Below are 19,162 nucleotides of genomic sequence, written 5' to 3'. Positions count from 1 at the left end.
ACATCTTCAACTTCATTAATCTTCCCTTCTACACTATCTACTCTCCTGTTATTTTCATCCTGTAATATGTTTATTTTATTATTTTTTAAGATTTTATTTATTTATTTGACAGAGACAGAAAGAGCATGAGTAGGGGGAAGACAAAGAGGGAAAAGTAGACTCCCTGCTGGGCAGGAAGCCAGGTGTGGGACTCGATCCCAGGACCCTGGGATCATGACTTGAGCCAAAGGCAGACTCCCATGACCTCAGCTGAAGACAGATGCTTATCCACTGAGCCACCCAGGTGCCTAACATGTTTATTTCAGACATTGATTTTTTCGTTCTTGGAAATTCCATTTGTTTTCTTTGAAATATTTTTTACTTTTTTCCTCATTAATTTCATGTTTGTTTTTTTTAAATAATTCCTTGAGCATATTTGTTAGAGCAATTTTAAAACTATTATATGTCAATTCCTATCTTCTTTGTCATTTCTAGGTGTTACTATTGACTTTTCTTTTTCCTGGTTATGCCTCACGTTTTCTTGTTTCCTTACATGTCCAGTAATTTTTTATTGGATACTAGAAACTGTGATTTTTTACATTCTGCATGCCTAAATTTTGTTATCTTCCACGAAAGTGTGTTTTGTTCATTTTAGCAAGTAATTAAATATGAGCTTAACCATTTTGAGGTTTGTTTTTATGTGTTTAGGAATGTATAGAGTAGTCTTTAGGGTTAGTTTAGCCCTACTACTAAAGTGTGAACGTTCTGGGGTCCCTTTTTAATGTTAAATGAGACCTCACTACTTTGGTTAGTTACAACTCAAATAACTTTCAGTCAAGTAGGATCTCTGAAAATTGCTGATTTTATAGCTCACTAGGGTCTTTACTTGGCTAGGAGGAGTTTTCATGCTCTGCATGGATTAGAATTTAGTAATGGACTTAAGTGGACCTCTATGTAAGTTTCTGATGTTCTTTCTCTGCATGGCTTCCTACTCTCCAGTTCATTGACCTACAAATTCCAACTACCTTAGCCTCCTCAACTTCAGATTTCTGTGTCCTTAACACAACAAGACCTCTGAGTTCTGCTCAGGTTCTCCCTCTCTGAGCTTCCATCCAGCAAGTACAGAAAACTGGAATAGTTGAAAGAGTGACCTCACATTGCTTTTTTTTTTTTTTTAACTTTCTCTCAAGAATCATAATCCTGCACCGTCTGTTGTCCAAAGTTTGAAGACAGTTTATTGTATTTTTGTCCAATTTTCTAGTGTTTATAGTGGGAGAGTGAGTCTTGTCTCAGTTACTTCATCATATTTGGAAGTGGAAGTCAAACATTGTGTTTTAATTGCTGTTATACTGTAGCCAAAATGGTTTTCTGATTTAAGTAAAATTCACATTAACCTATAAAAGACTTAACCTTCCCTTTCAAAGACCACAGCAATCCCTTTTCATCATCAAACAGATTTAAGGAAAAGCAAAGAATAAACGGTCAAAGAAATCCTCCATTGGTTATGTTGGCAGGATTTCCATAAAAAATGTTATGTAGCCTTTTCACTTAGCAACACCTCTCTGTCTCTCCACTTTTCCTCATCTACATTCTTGGTTCTGGATTCCCCATGCAGTACATCATGCCCCTCATTCTTTCCAAAATGTCTCTACAGAATTTCCTGCCTAATTAGCCATCTGTTCAGAGCCCTACTCCCCATTCAGGGACCATATTTTTAGGCCACACTTCAGTGGTGGTGGGAGACTAGCTCAAGGTTTATTGCTTTTGACCAAGGTAACATCTGTTCTTTTTAGCAGACCCCTTCTGGAGACAATAGTTCTGCCTTTGTTGTTTAACCCAAAAGAGTACATCTAATCAGCCTAGGTAGGAGCAAAGGCCTCTTGGCCAGTCATTGGAAGTGAACATCTTAATTAGATCAGGTCTTTAAATAACCTCCAGGTAGATAGTTAATAAAACTGGGGAACTTTTAATAACACTAAATCAAAATATATCTCCCAATTTCCAGTCTCCAGAAGAGCAGTAGAGGGAAGCATTCAAAACTCTTCCTACTTAATTGACTTCCAAGGGATAATACAGTTACACCTGACAAGTATTTATAGGTTAGCTTATTGTTGTTATTTTATCTTGTTTTATTTTTAATTATTATTTTTATTATTTTAAGTAATATGTTAAATAATATGTTTGGAGTAATTTACCTATTAATTCAGAAACACGTATGCCCTGTGTTAGCCATTCCCTAGGGTTGAGTGGATATAGTTACCATTCCCAAGGAACACACAGTCTTCTGGAGGAGCAAGATGTGTAACTAGATCATTATAATATAGGTACAATATAGACGTTATAGATATAACTTAGATAGAGACGTGCTCAGAGTGCTATAGGGACACAGAAGAGGGCATGATTCTCCATGCCTTGGGAAAAGCTACCCGGAGCAGATACCATTTCAGTAGTAGAGCATCTCAGAATCAAGAGAGTTTTGAACTAGAAACATCATAGATATACAAAGAGCATTAAGTTAAATATTACAAAACAGAATAACTTTTTCTGGGGTTACTAATTCTGGGCTGAGTGAAGATATCCTCATGTTCAATGCATAGATCATTATCAGAGAGAAGGAGCGAAAGCAAGATACCAGGTCTGATGTAGCTAATTGTTTGAAAAAAGAAGCCAGAACTCTGTTCGAAGGCTGGGTAATGACAGCAAATGACTGACTAACAAGCATGTTCTTCTTATAGGAGCCATGAACCTCTCTATCCCTGAGAATTCTTACATTGCTGGATGTGTGCACATACACATTTTTCTGAGAAGAGGTGGTTTTTTTTTTTTTTCAGATTTGATCAGGTTATCAAAGCATCACATAACCTCTAAGTGTTATGAACCACTGCTGCATAGTAAACTTTCATCTAATAACAAGTTATGAAGCCAGAACCTCAAGTTTGAGAGTAGGGTCCCCTATACAGTACCTGTGCGACCTTCAATATATCCCTTTATCTCTCTATAACCAAGTTCACCATCAGCCTACCTTGTGGGATTGTTGTTAAAGTCAAAGGGTTTCATAGAATATAAAGTGCTACACTATTGTTATCTATAAAAATAAACATTAACATAAGTAAATGCAAATTTAGTTCACTAGAAGTTCCCGTTGCTCTTTTAAATAAGACAAATCCAGGTGTGCCTGGCTGGCTAAGTCGATAAAGCATGCAACTCTTGATCTCGGGGTTGTAATTTCAAGCCCCATGTTGGGTATGGAGATTGCTTAAAAGTAAAATCTTTTAAGGGCACCTGGAAGACTCAGTCAGTTAAGTGTCTGCCTTCAGCTCAGGTCATGATCAGCAGAGGAGTCTGCTTCTCCATCTCCCTATGCCCCTCCCTCTGCTCGTTCTCTCCCTCTATTTTCCCCCCTTCTCTCTAACAAATCAATAAAATCTTTAAAAAAATAAATAAAATAAAATATTTTAAATAGGGGCGCCTGGGTGGCTCAGTGGGTTAAGCCGCTGCCTTCAGCTCAGGTCATGATCTCAGGGTCCTGGAATTGAGTCCCGCATCGGGCTCTCTGCTCAGCAGGGAGCCTGCTTCCCTCTCTCTCTCTCTCTGCCTGCCTTTCTGTCTACTTGTGATCTCTCTCTGTCAAATAAATAAATAAAATATTTAAAAAAATATTTTAAATAAGTAAATAAGGCAAATCTACTTTAGAGGTTTATATCCTATTTGTATGTGTATGTGCTACTGCGTAAATTAAAAAAAAATTCAGGGCGAAAATTTTCAGCCATATGCAAAAGAAGAGGAAATAGTATAACAAACACCCATGTACTCATTTCTGTAATTACTCAGCCAGTCTTGTTTGATCTATACTCCCATATCCCCCTCCGTTCCTCAATGGGTTATTTTGAAGTAAATCCAGTACTTCATATTATTTTATCCGTATTTACATTAGCACATTTGTTAAAAAATAAGGCGACTTTTTTTAAACACAATGGTATTTTAAGATAACAATAATATCATTATCATACCCCAAAATTACAGTAAACCTTCAGTATCAACAATGTTCAAATTTCCCCATTATCTTCCTGAGTCAGGGTCCAAATAAGGTCCACACTGAACCTTCCCTTGATAGGGCTCCAGAGGTTCACCCCACACACACCTTTCCTGATCCTTGTCTCTGGGGCCCCAGATGCCCTTCCCTTGAACCTCATGAGCCAGAGTTGATCAAGCCAGGAATGGTAGCAGCAGCTTCAGGCACCACCAGGTGGATTGGGAAATTATTTTTATTGCTATAATCCTTATCAACCAGGGCTCAGTCAGATTTTAATTTGGGCTTCTACTTTGATTTCCCTGATAAGCTACTGACTACTTGCCTACTGCTTTCATGGTTATGTGTGGTGGTTTTAAAACTTAGCAACAAAGTCTTTGACGCTCCTTCTCTTGAGATATTATGTCTACGCCCACTTGGATCTGGGGGAGTTTTGACTGCTTTGACAAATAAAGTACAGAAGAAGTGATACAATGTGACTTATAAAGCTGGGTCATAAATGCCCAGGGAGTCTCTGTCGTTTTATGCTGGACCAATCCACCATGGTTTTAGGAAGCTCAGTCCACGTGGAGACTGCATGTGGACATTCTAGCTGACACTCCCAGTTGAGCCGAGTCCCACCATCCCACCAAGCACCATACCCAAGGTTGAAGACCTTTCTAGATGATTCCAGTCAATGGTCATTTGGGTCCCTCCAGACTTTTGAGTGTTCCCAGTTGAGACTCTGAGGTGTTATAAAGCAGAGAAACCACCACCACTTAAGTTTTATTAGAGAATACCCTATCGGAAATTCTGACCACAGAATCATTGCAAAACAAATGGTTTATGTTTTATGCCACTAAATTTTGTAGTGGTTTTTTATATATAACATTAATAATCACCCCAGGTCTCATCATGCTTGTTTCCTTTAGAGAGCTAAATTCTCCCAAACTCCTACCTCAGGGCCATATACTGACTGTCCGTGATTCGGGGGACCAGCTAAAGAAACAGATGGAAATCTTACCATCTGTTGTGAAGAATTTTATAGAATCGCTATTGCTAGAAAAGTGACCATCTCTGACCCCAGGCTATACCCATCATCATTAAGTCCAGAGTGTCTTGGTTCCAATTTTTCTGGAAAATAAACCTCTAGGTGCTAGGTTTTGTAAAGATGGGAGAAGGGTTCAAGTAGCCTAAATTTCAAACTATCTTCATTAAGCTGTTCCCACCCTGCCTTCAGGTCCCCAGCCTTTACTGGATCCTGCAGAGTGAAGCCTCGTTGTTGGCACCCTGTTTTCAGGAACTTCCATTTCCCCTATTGTCTCTTGGCTATGTTGGCAACCACCAGCTTTCTCCCATCTAGAGTATCTGATATGTCAACATATCACACCTGCTGTGGTTTCCTAGCCCCTTTTGTCTCTCTTGTTTTATTCATTCTCAGGCTCTGATATCCTAGAAGCAGGACAGGGAGAGTGGCTGGAAGGGAGTGGCTAGATTGTCTGAACGTGGACTCTCTCTCACTCCCTGCTTTCTTATCCATCTCTCACCCTAGCTACACACGTTGTCAGATATGGCTGAGTTCTCCACTCAAATTTTCTTTTCTTGGCTTCAAACAGTCTTCTTATTCTCAGCCCTGTGCCTCATTCCCAACCTCCCCAGTACCTGACGCCCCCAAGTTCTGAGCCTGGTAAGATCTCTGTGGGGGTGGACCCACTCAGTATTGGTGAGTATCTTCTTTTGCAGGCTCAACTCTGGTAAAATTCTGTATGGGTCTTATATAGATCTTAATTTTAGCCAGTGGAAAATGATTGGGAAAATTTGAACACGGATACTAATCACACTAAGAAGTTATAAACTTTTAATGAAAATGGCATTAAGAGTTGTTTTTCAAATCTTTTTCAAGAGATGCATACTAAAATATTTATAAATGAAATTACATGAAGAAGGATTTGAGATTCAAGGTAATTGGGGAGAATTGGGTATAGAAAGAGACGAAATAAGATTGACCTTAAACTTGAGTGAAACAGCTGGTTTCCTTTCCTTCTCCAGACTTTTCCTTTCCATGTGGCCTTTCCACATGGTCTCCTTAGCAGCATAAATAGCCTTCTTACAGAAAGGACTCCCTGAGAACACAACACTGGAAACTGCCAGAAATTCTTAAAGCTTAGGCCCAGAACTGGCAAAGAATCACTGCCTTTGCATTCTGTTACTTAAAGGGAGACATCGAACCCTCCCATACTCAGTGTAGGAGGGGAATACCCAAGGATGTGAATACTGGAAGGTGTGATTCATGGGTTAATTTTTGGAGACAACTATCACACCTATATATATTAATGAAAACTTTACAATTTTAAAGTTTAGCATGTCTTTACTTCTCCAGCTGCAGACTGCTGTGGGCTAGCCATTTGCAGTCAGTAGAGAGATCATAATCCTTCTTTCCCCCTACTTAGCATTTGTCTTCTTCTGCAGCTTGCCAGTGTTTCTGACCCAGCCAGTATCCAAGCAGGGAGATACAAGGGCAATAAGCAAAGTGAGAGTTTTTAGGGTCATCATGATAAGACAGTCTTACTCTCTGGGTCTGGTAAATGTTTAGAGCTGATGTCTTCTCTTATAATGGGATGGGTAGCTGTGGCCAAGTTGGTGCTTTCGTTAAAGTTCTTTTGAGATCTCCTTCCAAGTCACTGGAACTTTTCATTGTACTTTACACGATCTGGGCAAGGTATTTTCCTGTGGTTCACTGTGTGTCCTCAAAGCCCAGCTTTTTCTTTTGACTATTCAATGAAGAGTCTTTTCAGGACTCCCCTCACTGCTCATCTTCCACCCACCCAAAGCAGCTCTCTTGGGCGAAATTTGGAACAGCGCCAAGCTGGCTGAATCACATTTCCCACAACTGAAAATATTACTCATACATCCTTGACCCAAGAATCTCTGAGAATGGAAATTACTTTTGATATAGCAACATTTCCTTTGTTGGTGCCATCAGAGAAGCTAGCCAAGCCAGCCATGGCTACCAGGTGTTGGAAGTCAGGCACAGGTCCATTTTGTCCCCACGATGGCAGGGAACATGTCAAGCTCTTCACGTGAACTCACTAAGGATCCTCTTTTTGGGGAATTGAACACTAAAGCCCTTCCCTGGATGAAGAAGAAGGGCTTTTAGCTCAGCTGTCTCCAAACAAATCCTAGGTACCATCCTCAACCTTTTTAGACCTTCAGTGTTGGCCAGGGGTTTAAGAATTGTGTCCCGGGTTTCTAGTTACATCCTTTTCACAAGTCCCCAAGGGTGGCCCATCTCGGTCTGGAATCTGGTTATCTATCACGTCTTCATGTCTCAGTTGTGATTTTCGATCTCATGTCCTGTCACAAATGATCTGTGTGCACAAGCTGAATTCATCACCCAATTCCGAATTCAAATGTTTGCTTTGCACTCCTTTGCAAATGCTTCCAAAAGGTACTTTGAGACATGTGGATTGAGAACACAGTTATTTAAAGAACACACAAAACATACAGTGCTTTACATTTTAAAAATAATTTGTATCACAATATCCTCCTATTTCTTTACTTAAAGGAGAGACCAAATACTGACAAATGTCCTTTCCTCCCTTTACTCTGTACAGCTACACAGATATTTATAGTCTAGGAACCAGGCCACTTCACTGACATAGATGATCGGGCATCGTCGGCCCATCTTGGTAACCATAGGAGCAGGCAGCCAATGACAACAGAGGCTTATATGTGGCTCCTGTTTGCTCAGTGCTATTATGTTTCAAGGAATCACAAGGTGATAAAAAGAAAACATTATATAAAACGCCTTTTAGTCCTTTTAAGAAGTACTTTGGAATGATTTCTAAAAGAAGTATCTGAATTCCTACAGCCATTTTTGAACCATCAACTTACAGTAATGAAATTTAGCTTAGAAAAGAACTTAAGATAACGTGAAAATGATGTAAAGTAATAAGAATGTAGATTCCATTAGCAGTTTAGTTGGTTGTTTTCTAGGCAAGGGAAAAATGATTTTTCTTGCTGCCTTGACAATTGAGAGGTTAAAAAGAGGAGCTTTCAGTAGCTGAATGGCCCACCTCATATAGGTTCCTGATACCTCGCAGAGCTGTACCATTACTAAAGAAGAAGGGAGGCTTTAATCACCCTTTCAAAGAAAAATCCATGTCACATGAAATGTGCAAAAATGAGCAAAATCTACAAAGAAATGATCATTTTGGAGCCATTCAACACATGTAACAGCTTGATTTAGCCTACCATTCCAGCCCCCGGGGGGTACTCCAAATCCCAGCCCATCATTCACCGTTGCATGGAGTCCAGAACGCTGCTGACATTGACATAGCCAAGACCATCTCTGCCGTGTCCCTGTCAAACCTCTCAGAGACACAGCTTAGTCGGAGACAGTAGTCTTTTGACTTAGAAGTTACTTTAGTTTATACTGAGTGCAGGAACTCTCTTACGAGTAGGAGGAGGAAGGGCCAAACATATGTTGTGCTTAGTGCAAAAGTGGAACTGGATTTAAAGAGAAAGAGAAATGTGCACAAAAATTCAAGACAGAAATCTTTAAGCAACTCTTTTAAAAATAATACTTCTGAATTCAAAAACAGCCTGTCTAAAGACAATTTAAACTCCTTTTGTGTGTGTGTGTGTGTGTGTGTGTGTGTGAGCTAATCCATTGACTGAATTAAAGAATTGTACGGTGGAATTGTGAAAAACAATTGCCTCTTATCGTATATAACAAAACTTCTTACAAAGGGTAGTTAAGGAGTAATGCTTGCTCTTATCACAGGGACTCCCACCGCCTTTGCGCTGTGGTATTATTTAGCGGTGAAGTGCTCCACCTAGTGGTCATAAGTAGGAATTTATTTAAGTAGAAACGGTAAAATCTTTAGTATATTTCAGTTCTTCTTTAATATTTAATTCATGGAATTAAAGAAGTAGTAACAGCTGCTTTCACTGGTGGGCGATAAAAGCTGTAGCAGAAAGACTTGTGTTAAGGTCAAAGGTTTTTAGGCCATTGTAAGAGTAGAGATGTAAAAACCATTTTAGGCTTTCGAGCGGCCCACGTTTTCTCAACCTCAGCATTACTGGCATTTGAGGCTGGAGAATTCTTTGTGTGTGGGGTGATGTTCTGTGCATCGTAGGCTGTTTAGCGGCATCTCTGACCTCCACTTAGTTGACATCAGGAGCACCCAACCCCACCCCCCACCACTGACCACCGGTCCTGAAAATGAAAAATGTCTACAGACATTGCTAAATGTCCCCAAGGAAGCAAAACAGCACCCAGTTGAGAACAGTTGAATAGCTGACCCGACAATGACATGACGTCATTTACTAAGATCCTCGCGGCTTCTCTGTTGAGACAGGCCTGTGGGCAACAGAGACACCCAGTAGGGATGGCGATAATGAAAAGTGGTCAAATTCTCAACATACTTTGAAGTTAAAAGCTGACCAAAAGTTTGAAGGAATGGATACGGAGTGAGAGAGAGGAAAGTCAGAGGGGACATCAAGGCTTTTAGGCTGAACAACGACAATCGAGTTGCCATGAACGGAGGTGGGAAGACAGCAAGCACAGCTGGCTGGGCATTTGTTTGGACTTAGTCAGGAACACACAATTTGGGCGTGTTACATTCTTGAGAGGCTTTTCAGACACCTGAACGAGATGCCAAGCTGCATTGGATATATACAGTCTGCGAAGTTAGGAGAGAGACCCAGGCTGTGCATACGGATTTGGGAGTCATTAGCTTATAGGTAGTATTCTATGTGCTTATCTAGGAAGTGTAGGGTGGAAACAGGAATCAAAATTATATTGTAAAGTGATAGTAGCCTTTACTCATGAATAATGCCAAAAGAAATGTACAAAAGAGAATTCGGTAGAATTGTGAGTGGGTGGTCTTGTCTTTTTTCCCCTTTATTTCTACTCTTTTTTTGTACTGCCCCTATTTTTTTCTTTTTCTAGTGAGCCTATATATATATTTTTTAAGATTTTATTTATTTGACAGAGAGAGAGAACAAGCGGGGAGAGTGGTAAGCAGAGGGAGATGGAAAAGCAGGCTTCCCGCTGAGCAGGGATCATGACCTGAGTCACCCAGGCACCCATAGTGAGCCTGTGTTTTTAAGGTGAGCTATAATTTGGCAGGGGTGATGGTGCTGGCAATGTTACTTTTCATTATGAAAAGAACTTACATAAAGTTGAACTGAATAGTGTAATGAACTGCCGTACACTGATTCCTCAGTTCCAATAACCACTCACAGCCAATCCTGTTTCGTTTATAGTGCCATCCACCTTCCTCCCTATATTATTTTGAATAATATCGAACATCACGATATTTCATTGTATTTTCGTAGGTGTCTCTAGGACTGCTTAAACAATTAAACATATTTGCAAATTATACAAATATCAAACTATTATGTTGTATAACAGAAACTGGCGTTATATGCTAATTATATCTCAATAAAAATTATACATAGCTACACCACCATTATTCAAAAGTTAATAATTCCTTAATGTCATTAAAGAAACAGCATTTAAATTTCCAGTTGCGTCATAAATGATTAAAAACATTTTTCGTCTCTTTTCAAATTTCTTCGATTCAAGGTCCACACGTTGTGATTGGTTGGCAGCCCCTAAGTCCCTCTTGCTCCGTCACTTTTTTCCCCTGGCAACTTACCGAAGAAACAATATGCCAAATTGCGTGCCTTCGGTGTCATTCATCATGATCTCTGTCCTATTTCCTGTAAACTGGTACATGTCTGATCAGATCTAGGTTTCATTCTTTTCTGGAAAAAAATATGGGTAGCAGTATGTTCCTCGATCAGAAAGCATGGGGTGTTAAGAATGCGTCTGTGTATTTTTAGCAGCTGCCCTAAGCATGGGCAATGCTTATTATTCCATCAGTTCATTAGAAGTTGCAAAATGGAGATCTTGTAATTTCATCATTACTTTTTCACTTATTAGCTGGGAATGCCTTTTCAGAGCAATTGTATTCCTCCCTCATTTACTGCTCACTTACCCAGAGATACAGTTTGTATGCGAACCATAGGAAATACTCTTTCTTCTCTGTTTATTTACCAATTTTTAAAATTACGAGTTAGCTCACTAGCATCCTCTAATGGTGAGCAATTAGTGCTTTGTTTCTCATTGTGGTGTATGTGTCTATTCAGTATCATTTTGAATTCAGGTATTTAAAACATATTCAATGTTTCAGTGCATTGCAGTTAGGATTTCCTATACTGATGTTCAAATTGTACAATCTTCCAGTTGCCTTATGAGTCTTTTTGAGAGCATACTAAATAGTCCTCGAAAGCTTTCTTACTATCTGGCATAAGATGGTACATACTTTTCCCACTAAATATGTACATTTTTTTTCTTAGAGAAAATATCGAGTTTATACTGATAACTCTAATTAAGAGCATGACACAGATTTTACTAAATGTACCTCTTTTCTCTTTAGCCGAGAATCCCAGGCCTGAGTGACAAATGAAATAATAGAATATCACATAATTTTTCACTTGCTTTATCCCACAAAACTTTAGCTCACACAATAATTACAGAATAACAATATTGACACTGCCACCAACATTATGATTATTGTCAACAGTATAAAGATTATTCTTGCAGGGGTTTTCAATTTTTTTTTTTTTAACCTTAGAACATATCCCACTAAGGAGGTACAAACTATTGCATTTTATGGCAATTAGAATAGTCCTCTGTGTGGTTATGGCACCAATTGGCTGTCTTAGGTACATTTGTTTCATTTTTCTTTTCTTTTTTTTTCTTTCTTTCTTTCTTTTTTTTTTTTTTTTTTTGAGACTTTTACTTCACGAGTGAATGGAAGTAGAGGATACAGGTTTCCAGTTATGGAATGAATAAGTCATGGAACTAAAAGACACAGCATGGGGAATATAGTCCATGATATTGTGATAGTGTTGGATGGTGACAGATGGTAGCTACAGTTGTGGGGAGGATGGACAGCATAATGCATAAACTTGTCAAATTACTATGCCATATACCTGAAACTAATGTAACATTGTGTCAACTATACTCAAATAGAAAAAAAAATTTAAAGATTGTTTTATTTTATAATTTTTAACAATATCTCAATGACTCCAAAGTCAAATCAATAAAACATATGTTCAAAGATCTCTATTTCTAACACTGTCCCCTCCAACATATTTTCTCCCTCACTCCTTATTGGTAACCATTTTTAAACAATTATGGTTGAGTTTTCAGTTTTTAAAAACTATAAGCAGATACTTTTGTGTATGTATGTGGGTGTAGCCCTCCCCTTAACATGCTATGGCATACTTTCTTCTCCTTTGCTTTTCTCACTTCAACAAATGTACTGTGAGGAGTAGCTGAGTCAATTCTATGGCTAAATAGATTCGTTATATGGATGTCCTGAAGTTTTTTTTTTACCAACCCCTTAATCTCAACTGTTTTCTGTTTCTGCTATTCCAAATAATTTTGAGTTGTGCATATGTCTTTGCATTTTTGTTAAGAGTATGTTGGGGACCAATTCCTAGACATTGGATTGCTAGATCAAAGCATAAATGTGTATGTTATTAAAACTCCACAGGACTATTTGGCAACAGCCACAAGAATTGTTGGAGAGTGTCTGTTTCCCCACAACTGTGTCAACAAAGTATGTTGTCAGATTTGGAATATTGCAAACCTATAGGTGACAAATGGTTAACTCCATACACTTTTAATTTTTTCTTAATTTTCTTTTATTACGAGTAAGGTCATTTTTTCACATGGTTAAAAACCATCTGCACTTATCCTATGAATGATCTACTTATTCCTCTGGCCCGGTTTCTTTACAGTTGTTGCTTTTTTCTTATTTTAGAAACAAGTCAATCATTTTAGTCAAAATACAGTTTTCAACACTCTAATCATTTAACTTCTCAGATTGCATTTTTCTTGAGAAGTGGTGACTAGCACAACAATTTCAAATGCAGTCATGGCAGCATAAACATGAGAGAAAAAACCACAGGGCTTGTCATCTACTATCCCCTTGTCAATTAAAAAACAAATTCTGCACCTTATATACTAAGACATTGTTTAGAATGGAAGTTTTTCTTGGCCCGTAAGCTTGTCCTATCCAATTGACATCCAACTGATGATTCTCATCATCCTCAACCTCTTAGCTATGTCTGAGAGGATGACTATACACACACACCTCCTTAATACTGATTTTGTGTGGCAAACTAGGCACAAGTCATTTGAACCAAGTTACCTCAATTCTTTTTGGAAAATGGCAGGGCGTTAATAAAAGTCAATATGCATTTACCACTTCCTGCTCCACTTCCTTGGCTACAAAATAAAGCAGTTGGAGAAAATGGCCTGTAGTGCTCTTCTCAACATGTTCAGTATTTGGTCTTACATCATTTCCTTTTCAAAACTCTAGTAGTCTACCCAAACTGCCTTTAAAATATAGCTCCAAATAATTTTTCCAAGTTCACTCCCCAGTTCTTTTCAAAATAGCCTCTACTCTTTAGCCCTTCAATCTTTCATGCCTTTTTAAACATGCCACTTGTTCTCAGAGTATGTGCTCTGGGCCAGAAGCAATAGCATTACCTGGGAACTGAGAGATGCAGCTTCTTGGGAACAATTCCAAACTCATGCACTCAAGACATTGGGGCAGAGGCCCAGTTACATGTGCCTCATGACGTCCTCCATACCACCTATGACTGATGCATGCTCAAGTTTGAGAAAGCAATGACTTAGACTAACATTTCCAACAATTCTTAGGATGCCCTTGCTAAAAGCTATCAGCTTCTTATTGCACTTCCTAATACCAAAGTTCCAGATATTTTTTCATGTATATGGTCTCCCCAACTAGACTATAAAGGTCTAGGTCTATAGACCATTAAGGTCTATAAATCAGGTCTTTAACTCATTTTATCAAACAACATAGCATGGTTTTAGTCATGTTCCAAAGTTTGTAAAAACAAAACTACATCTAGCTTGATTTGCTTTATTATTGCTTTGAAATATCTCAATAGTTCATGAAAGCAGTCTTAATGAACATGTAGCAAAACGGAATGTGTTTGCCTGAACCAATTCTCTCAAATCTGTTAACTTCAAAGCCTCATACTGGGAAAATGTAGATGAAGCTTATGAGAGGCTCAGTAATGGTCCCCCAAAATGTCCACGTTTTAATCTCTATCAATAGGTTACCTTATGTGACAACAGATGTGACTAAGAATTTGAGATATGAGGACTCCTGATCATCCAGGTGGGCCCAATAATGTCCTTATTAGAGGGAGCAGAGGGAGATACCATGACCAAAGAGAGAAGACCATATGATGACAGAGCTAGAGAGACTTGAAGATGCTACATTTTTTTAGCTCTGAAGATGGAGGAAGGGGCAAAGAGCTAAAGAATGCAAGGAATGCAGCTCCAAAAGCTGGAAAAGGCAAGAAAGCAGATTCTCCAGATAAACTGGAGCCTCCAGAAGGAACCAGTTCTGCTAACTTTGACATTAGCTTAGTAAAACTGATTTTGGACTTCTGGTCTCCAGAACTATCAGAGAATTAACCTTTGCTGTTTTAAGCCACTAAGGTTTATAGAATTTGTTGCAGAAGCAATAGGAAACCAGTAGAAAATTTCTGACAAGTTTTTATTGTGAAATATTGGATTTAGAAAAAAGTACAAAATGTCAACAGTCAGATGTGTACAAGTACAGTATTTCAATAGTCTATACATGTGAACAGCTTACCAGGTTCACCAGAGAATGCATATATAGACCAATACAATCTAAAAAGAACTGCAATATTCACAGGCTATTAATACATAAATAACTTGGGCCAAAATGACCCTCACTGGTAAATGCTAATTAATAGCTGAAAACGGGCTAAAAAGCACAATACGGCACACCATAGTATCTCCTTACAGGTCCACATTTAAATATCAGCTCATTATGTCAATACACTACAGATCCAGGACTGGGACTCAATTACTAGTTTATACAATTGCAAAAAATTTAAGTTATAAAATAAGGTCATGGAATAACGAGAGGGCATTTAATTAGGACTAAATACTGTGAAGCCCCTAAAAAGTTTTAGCCTTAGAATTTACAAAGCTTAATGACTGAGACTGAATCTTCAATTTTTAATCTGTTTCCTAAAAAAGGGGGAAGGGGCACCTTGGTTTTTAGTAGCAGCTCCAACATGTTATAAGAACTATTACACAGTTTATTTTAAAACTATAATGAGCACTGTGGATTGATAAATGGCTATGAAACCAGAATATAAAAGTATAAATTTCAAAGAAAGGTAATGACTACCTTACGAATTTAGCAAATCCTGCAAACATTAAAATCTGTGTTAAGAAGGCATTATCTATCATTGTTGAGAGTACTAAATTTAGGAAGAATATTGCATGAAGAGCTCATAAAAATAAACTGGTTTAATTTTTCCAAGTCAAGTCTGATTGATTCAATCTTTTGCTATATTTCTTCAAAATTACCCTAGATAATGTTTTCAAATTGGACAAAGAATTATTTGATATCAACATATAATGAAAAACTGCAGGAATCATCTCCTGAAACATTGGTTATGTTAAAAACAATTATTATAACTATCCTGTGTTCTGAGAAAAGATGATCTTTGACCTGACATTTATAATCAGTTTAAAAACAACTTAAAAACTAATAAATTTATTAACAGTTTACTTAAATTTAATCCTTGCCCATAAATTCCTAAGAGAAGGAACTCTCTCCCACTCTATACAGTATATCTAGCATTGCCTGATGCTTTACAATTGAACTGGAAGTCTGAACTTGCATTTATTAAGGAGATCAATTGCATTAAAGGCTGAAAACCAATGGATCAGAAAATAATTAGTCAATAACTTTACATAACCTATCCCAACCTACTTAACCTTTTATAGACAATTTTAAAGACTCTGATATAATTTTCTTATAAATAGTACCTGTATCTTACAGTAGATTCCAATTTACTCAAAGATACTCATGGATTGATTTATTTAAATTTTTCCAGATTTGCATTAAACTTATAAATCAAATATGGTGTACATAAATATTAACTTAGATAACCACATATTATAGGGAAAGCAGATATATGGACCACTGCAGAAAAATTATAAATTTTTAAAAACTTTTATAAAAGGAAAATAAAGAACATGTAACTCACGAAATATGAACATGAAGCCATATGACATAAAAAATAAAATTACTCTATCAGAAATGATTTAAAATTAAATCTTTGGGGAAGTATTTTTACATAATTCAATGAATTCAGTGACCAACAGCTTCTCATATCACACAGAAACAAACCACAAAATCATCTAGAGTCTATATGCATTATCGGTTCTTAATGGAATCTCAAACATTTTACTAACAACTTTGATTTCCTTTTGAAATAGGCTTCTGTACATATGCATTTATATACAAACATTTATTAAACATGATTTTAAAACAAACTATATGTACAAAAGATTGGCATTCCTATAAATAAAAACATTAGGTGGCAAAAAGGCACTTGTAAGTAAAAATCTACAGTAGTTTGTACAAAACAGAACACATTTTACCTTGGATACTGTACAATAAACATTAATTCCTATACCAATAATGAAAATACTAGTTTACTAACTAATGTTAATGATGTAACTTTTAAAAACATATTTACATATACTCTGAAGTTCATTTAATAAAAGCACCATGATTTTCTCCTAAATTCATGTTGATGCAAAGTAAAAACACAATTACCAAAAAAAACCAGTGTTTACCATTTTCCTTGTTTAAAAGTTTTTGTATTTCTAAATTGAAAACTGTTTATCTGAAATCAGCATAGTGTAAAAACAAAACCAAACAAACCGAAAGCCCTGCTGCTCTGACTTCTGAACACCATCATCCACTCTATTATTGCATGTTGCATTTTATAAAGGGCATGACTCATGCACTCCTTTACAAGTGTTTAATACTATTGCTGGCAAAAGTTCCTGGATATCAAATCATTAAAAAGTAACTTCAAGCCAGTTGAAGTCTTATTTGAACGTTTTACAACTTAAAAAATGCTGTATATCAGTTATAAAAGTGAATAGGAAACACGCCAATTCATCTGGTGTGCAAAAATATTTCTCCACTACACAGAATTTAAGGGCTTCACAGAATTTTTCTCAAGTTTACATTTTCAGCAGAAACACTACATGAATAACTACTTTCTCAAGGGGATGTTAGTATGCTTCCACTTTTGTCAAACTTTTTACCCTTCGACAATGCTGCGACCTGTTTGAGTAGTTCTCTGTTTTTGGCCTGTAGGAGACAAAAACATTTAAAATGAAAAATGCTTGAAATATCAGGTCATGTTGAAGAATACTACTTATTTAATGCTGTTCTTTCCACTTACACAACAAGATTTCATTGAAACCCTAAGACCAGATGCAAGAGTTGGTAAATTAAGGTTCATCTCTTTAATGCTGCATATGGAGAAGGAAAATTCTACATTGGTTTATCAGCCCCCTTTGTAGATGTTGATATTAATGTAACTGTTGTCCAAAGATACAGTCAATGAGAAAAAAAAGGCAACTTAGACAATCCATTTAAGAGTGGGTCAAATTTTAAATAAGGAAAAAAAATATCTGGTTCTTTAACTTAAAAACATAAACTGAAAATAAGTTTTCTAACTAATGACCCAAATAATGATTTGGGAGGAATACTGCCCAACAAAATGTACAGTCTTCTATTTGATATTTACCTATTTATAGAATAAGCAAAAGAGGCCTGTTTTGTAAAAATATTCACACTTTATCACTTTGCCAAAGGGACCCTGTCAATTTAATGCTATTCAACTAATTTTTTTTGAAGCACCCAGCAGAAATGTCCTTCTTCTCTGATTTCATTTTTGTTTAATTGCCACAGCAGTCATTAGGTACTGCCTTTGATGTAATTTGAACATCTACACATCATCGTTTTCAGATCTGTGAAAGGATGAAATTATTTTTCAAAGATTCCAAGTTTCACTTTGCCATTGATCTGAACTGAATGTCCCCTTCATTCAAATGTTCCACCTGCCAAAGACACTGTCTTTGAGCCAAAGCACTAGGACAGTCACCAGTGTTTAGTGAAAAGGAATGTGTAAAGAGCGACCTTCAAGTGAGTACTTTCATATTTTGACTGCCTTTGTCTCCCTATGTGATCCCTTAACTGTGGAAACCCAGGTAATAAGAACCCTCCATATATACAAAAACATTAATGACCTCCAACACTTCTGTTGGAGTTTTTGAGCCAAAATTGGGAAAGTATTGAGAATAGACTAGAATCTGAGTGCTGCTAAAAGGAACAAAATTTTTCCTCTTGTTTATGTAGGAAAACCATTTATTTTCCTTCACAAGTTTCAACATTTTTTATTATCTAGATAATACTTTTTTTTTTTTTTAACCTCAGTGTTTCATCTTCTACTCTAATTTTGGCCTTTGTATGGCAAGATAACACCCTCCCTTCTCTGTATAACATCTTAAACAGTTTCATGAAACATAAACCTTTTTTCAAAGCTTTGTACTTCTACTCCCCTACCTTTCTTCAACCAAACTCTCCCCAATACCTATACTTCCTAAATGCAAATATTCCTAGAACAATTTCTTATTTTCAAACCTAACTATGTTTATGTTTGTCTGCCTGATTAACAGCATTTGTTTATTCAATAGTCATTAAATAAGGGGGTAATTAAAAGTTTCAATTTCAGGGGTGCTTGGATGGCTCAGTCACTTAAAAGTATCCGAATCTTAATTTCAGCTCGGGTCATGATCTTGGGGTCGTGAGATACAGCCCCATGTCAGACTCTGTGCTGGGCATGGAGTCTGCTTATGGTTCTCGTCACCCTCTTTCTCTGTCCCTCTGTCCCCAGCCCTCTTTAAAAAAAAAAAAAAAAAAAAAAAAAGTTTTAATTTCAAATTTGATTTCAACTTTAAATCTAGAAAATCATAAAGAATTTAACAGGATTTTGTTTTCCTTTAAAAATTAAAAAGTCCGAGGCACCTGGGTAGCTCAGTAGGTTAAGCCTCTGCCTTCAGCTCAGGTTATGACCTCAGGGTTCTGGAATCGAGTCCCGCATCGGGCTCTCTGCTCAGCAGGGAGCCCACTTCCCCTCTCTCTCGGCCTGTTTCTCTGCCTACTTGTGATCTCTCTCTCTCTGTCAAATAAATAAATAAAA

General features: G+C 37.2%; 1 protein-coding gene across 7 annotated transcripts in view; it reads right to left on the bottom strand.

Moving 5' to 3' along the window:
• Positions 1-7,191: 7,191 nt before the first annotated feature.
• The window catches only part of FAM76B (family with sequence similarity 76 member B), a 28,670-nt gene continuing 16,699 nt past the window's right edge, over positions 7,192-19,162 (bottom strand). For 2 of the 7 annotated variants that reach the window (XM_032852752.1, XM_032852751.1), the window contains exon 10: positions 14,594-17,265. In XM_032852752.1, coding sequence (XP_032708643.1) covers positions 17,176-17,265 — 90 coding nt within the window. In that variant the 3' untranslated portion in view covers positions 14,594-17,175. Of the gene's footprint in view, positions 7,440-10,411; positions 10,766-11,424; positions 11,455-14,593; positions 17,382-19,162 lie in introns of those variants that run through there. The other 5 variants (XM_032852753.1, XM_032852750.1, XM_032852749.1 and 2 more) reach the window with 5 other exon arrangements.

This window comes from Lontra canadensis, unplaced genomic scaffold, assembly GCF_010015895.1.
Source record: "Lontra canadensis isolate GAN:19392208 unplaced genomic scaffold, GSC_riverotter_1.0 scaffold7, whole genome shotgun sequence".
NCBI lineage: Eukaryota > Metazoa > Chordata > Mammalia > Carnivora > Mustelidae > Lontra > Lontra canadensis.
The sequence above is the reverse complement of the archived record's forward strand: the minus strand, read 5'-3'. Positions and strand labels throughout refer to the sequence as shown.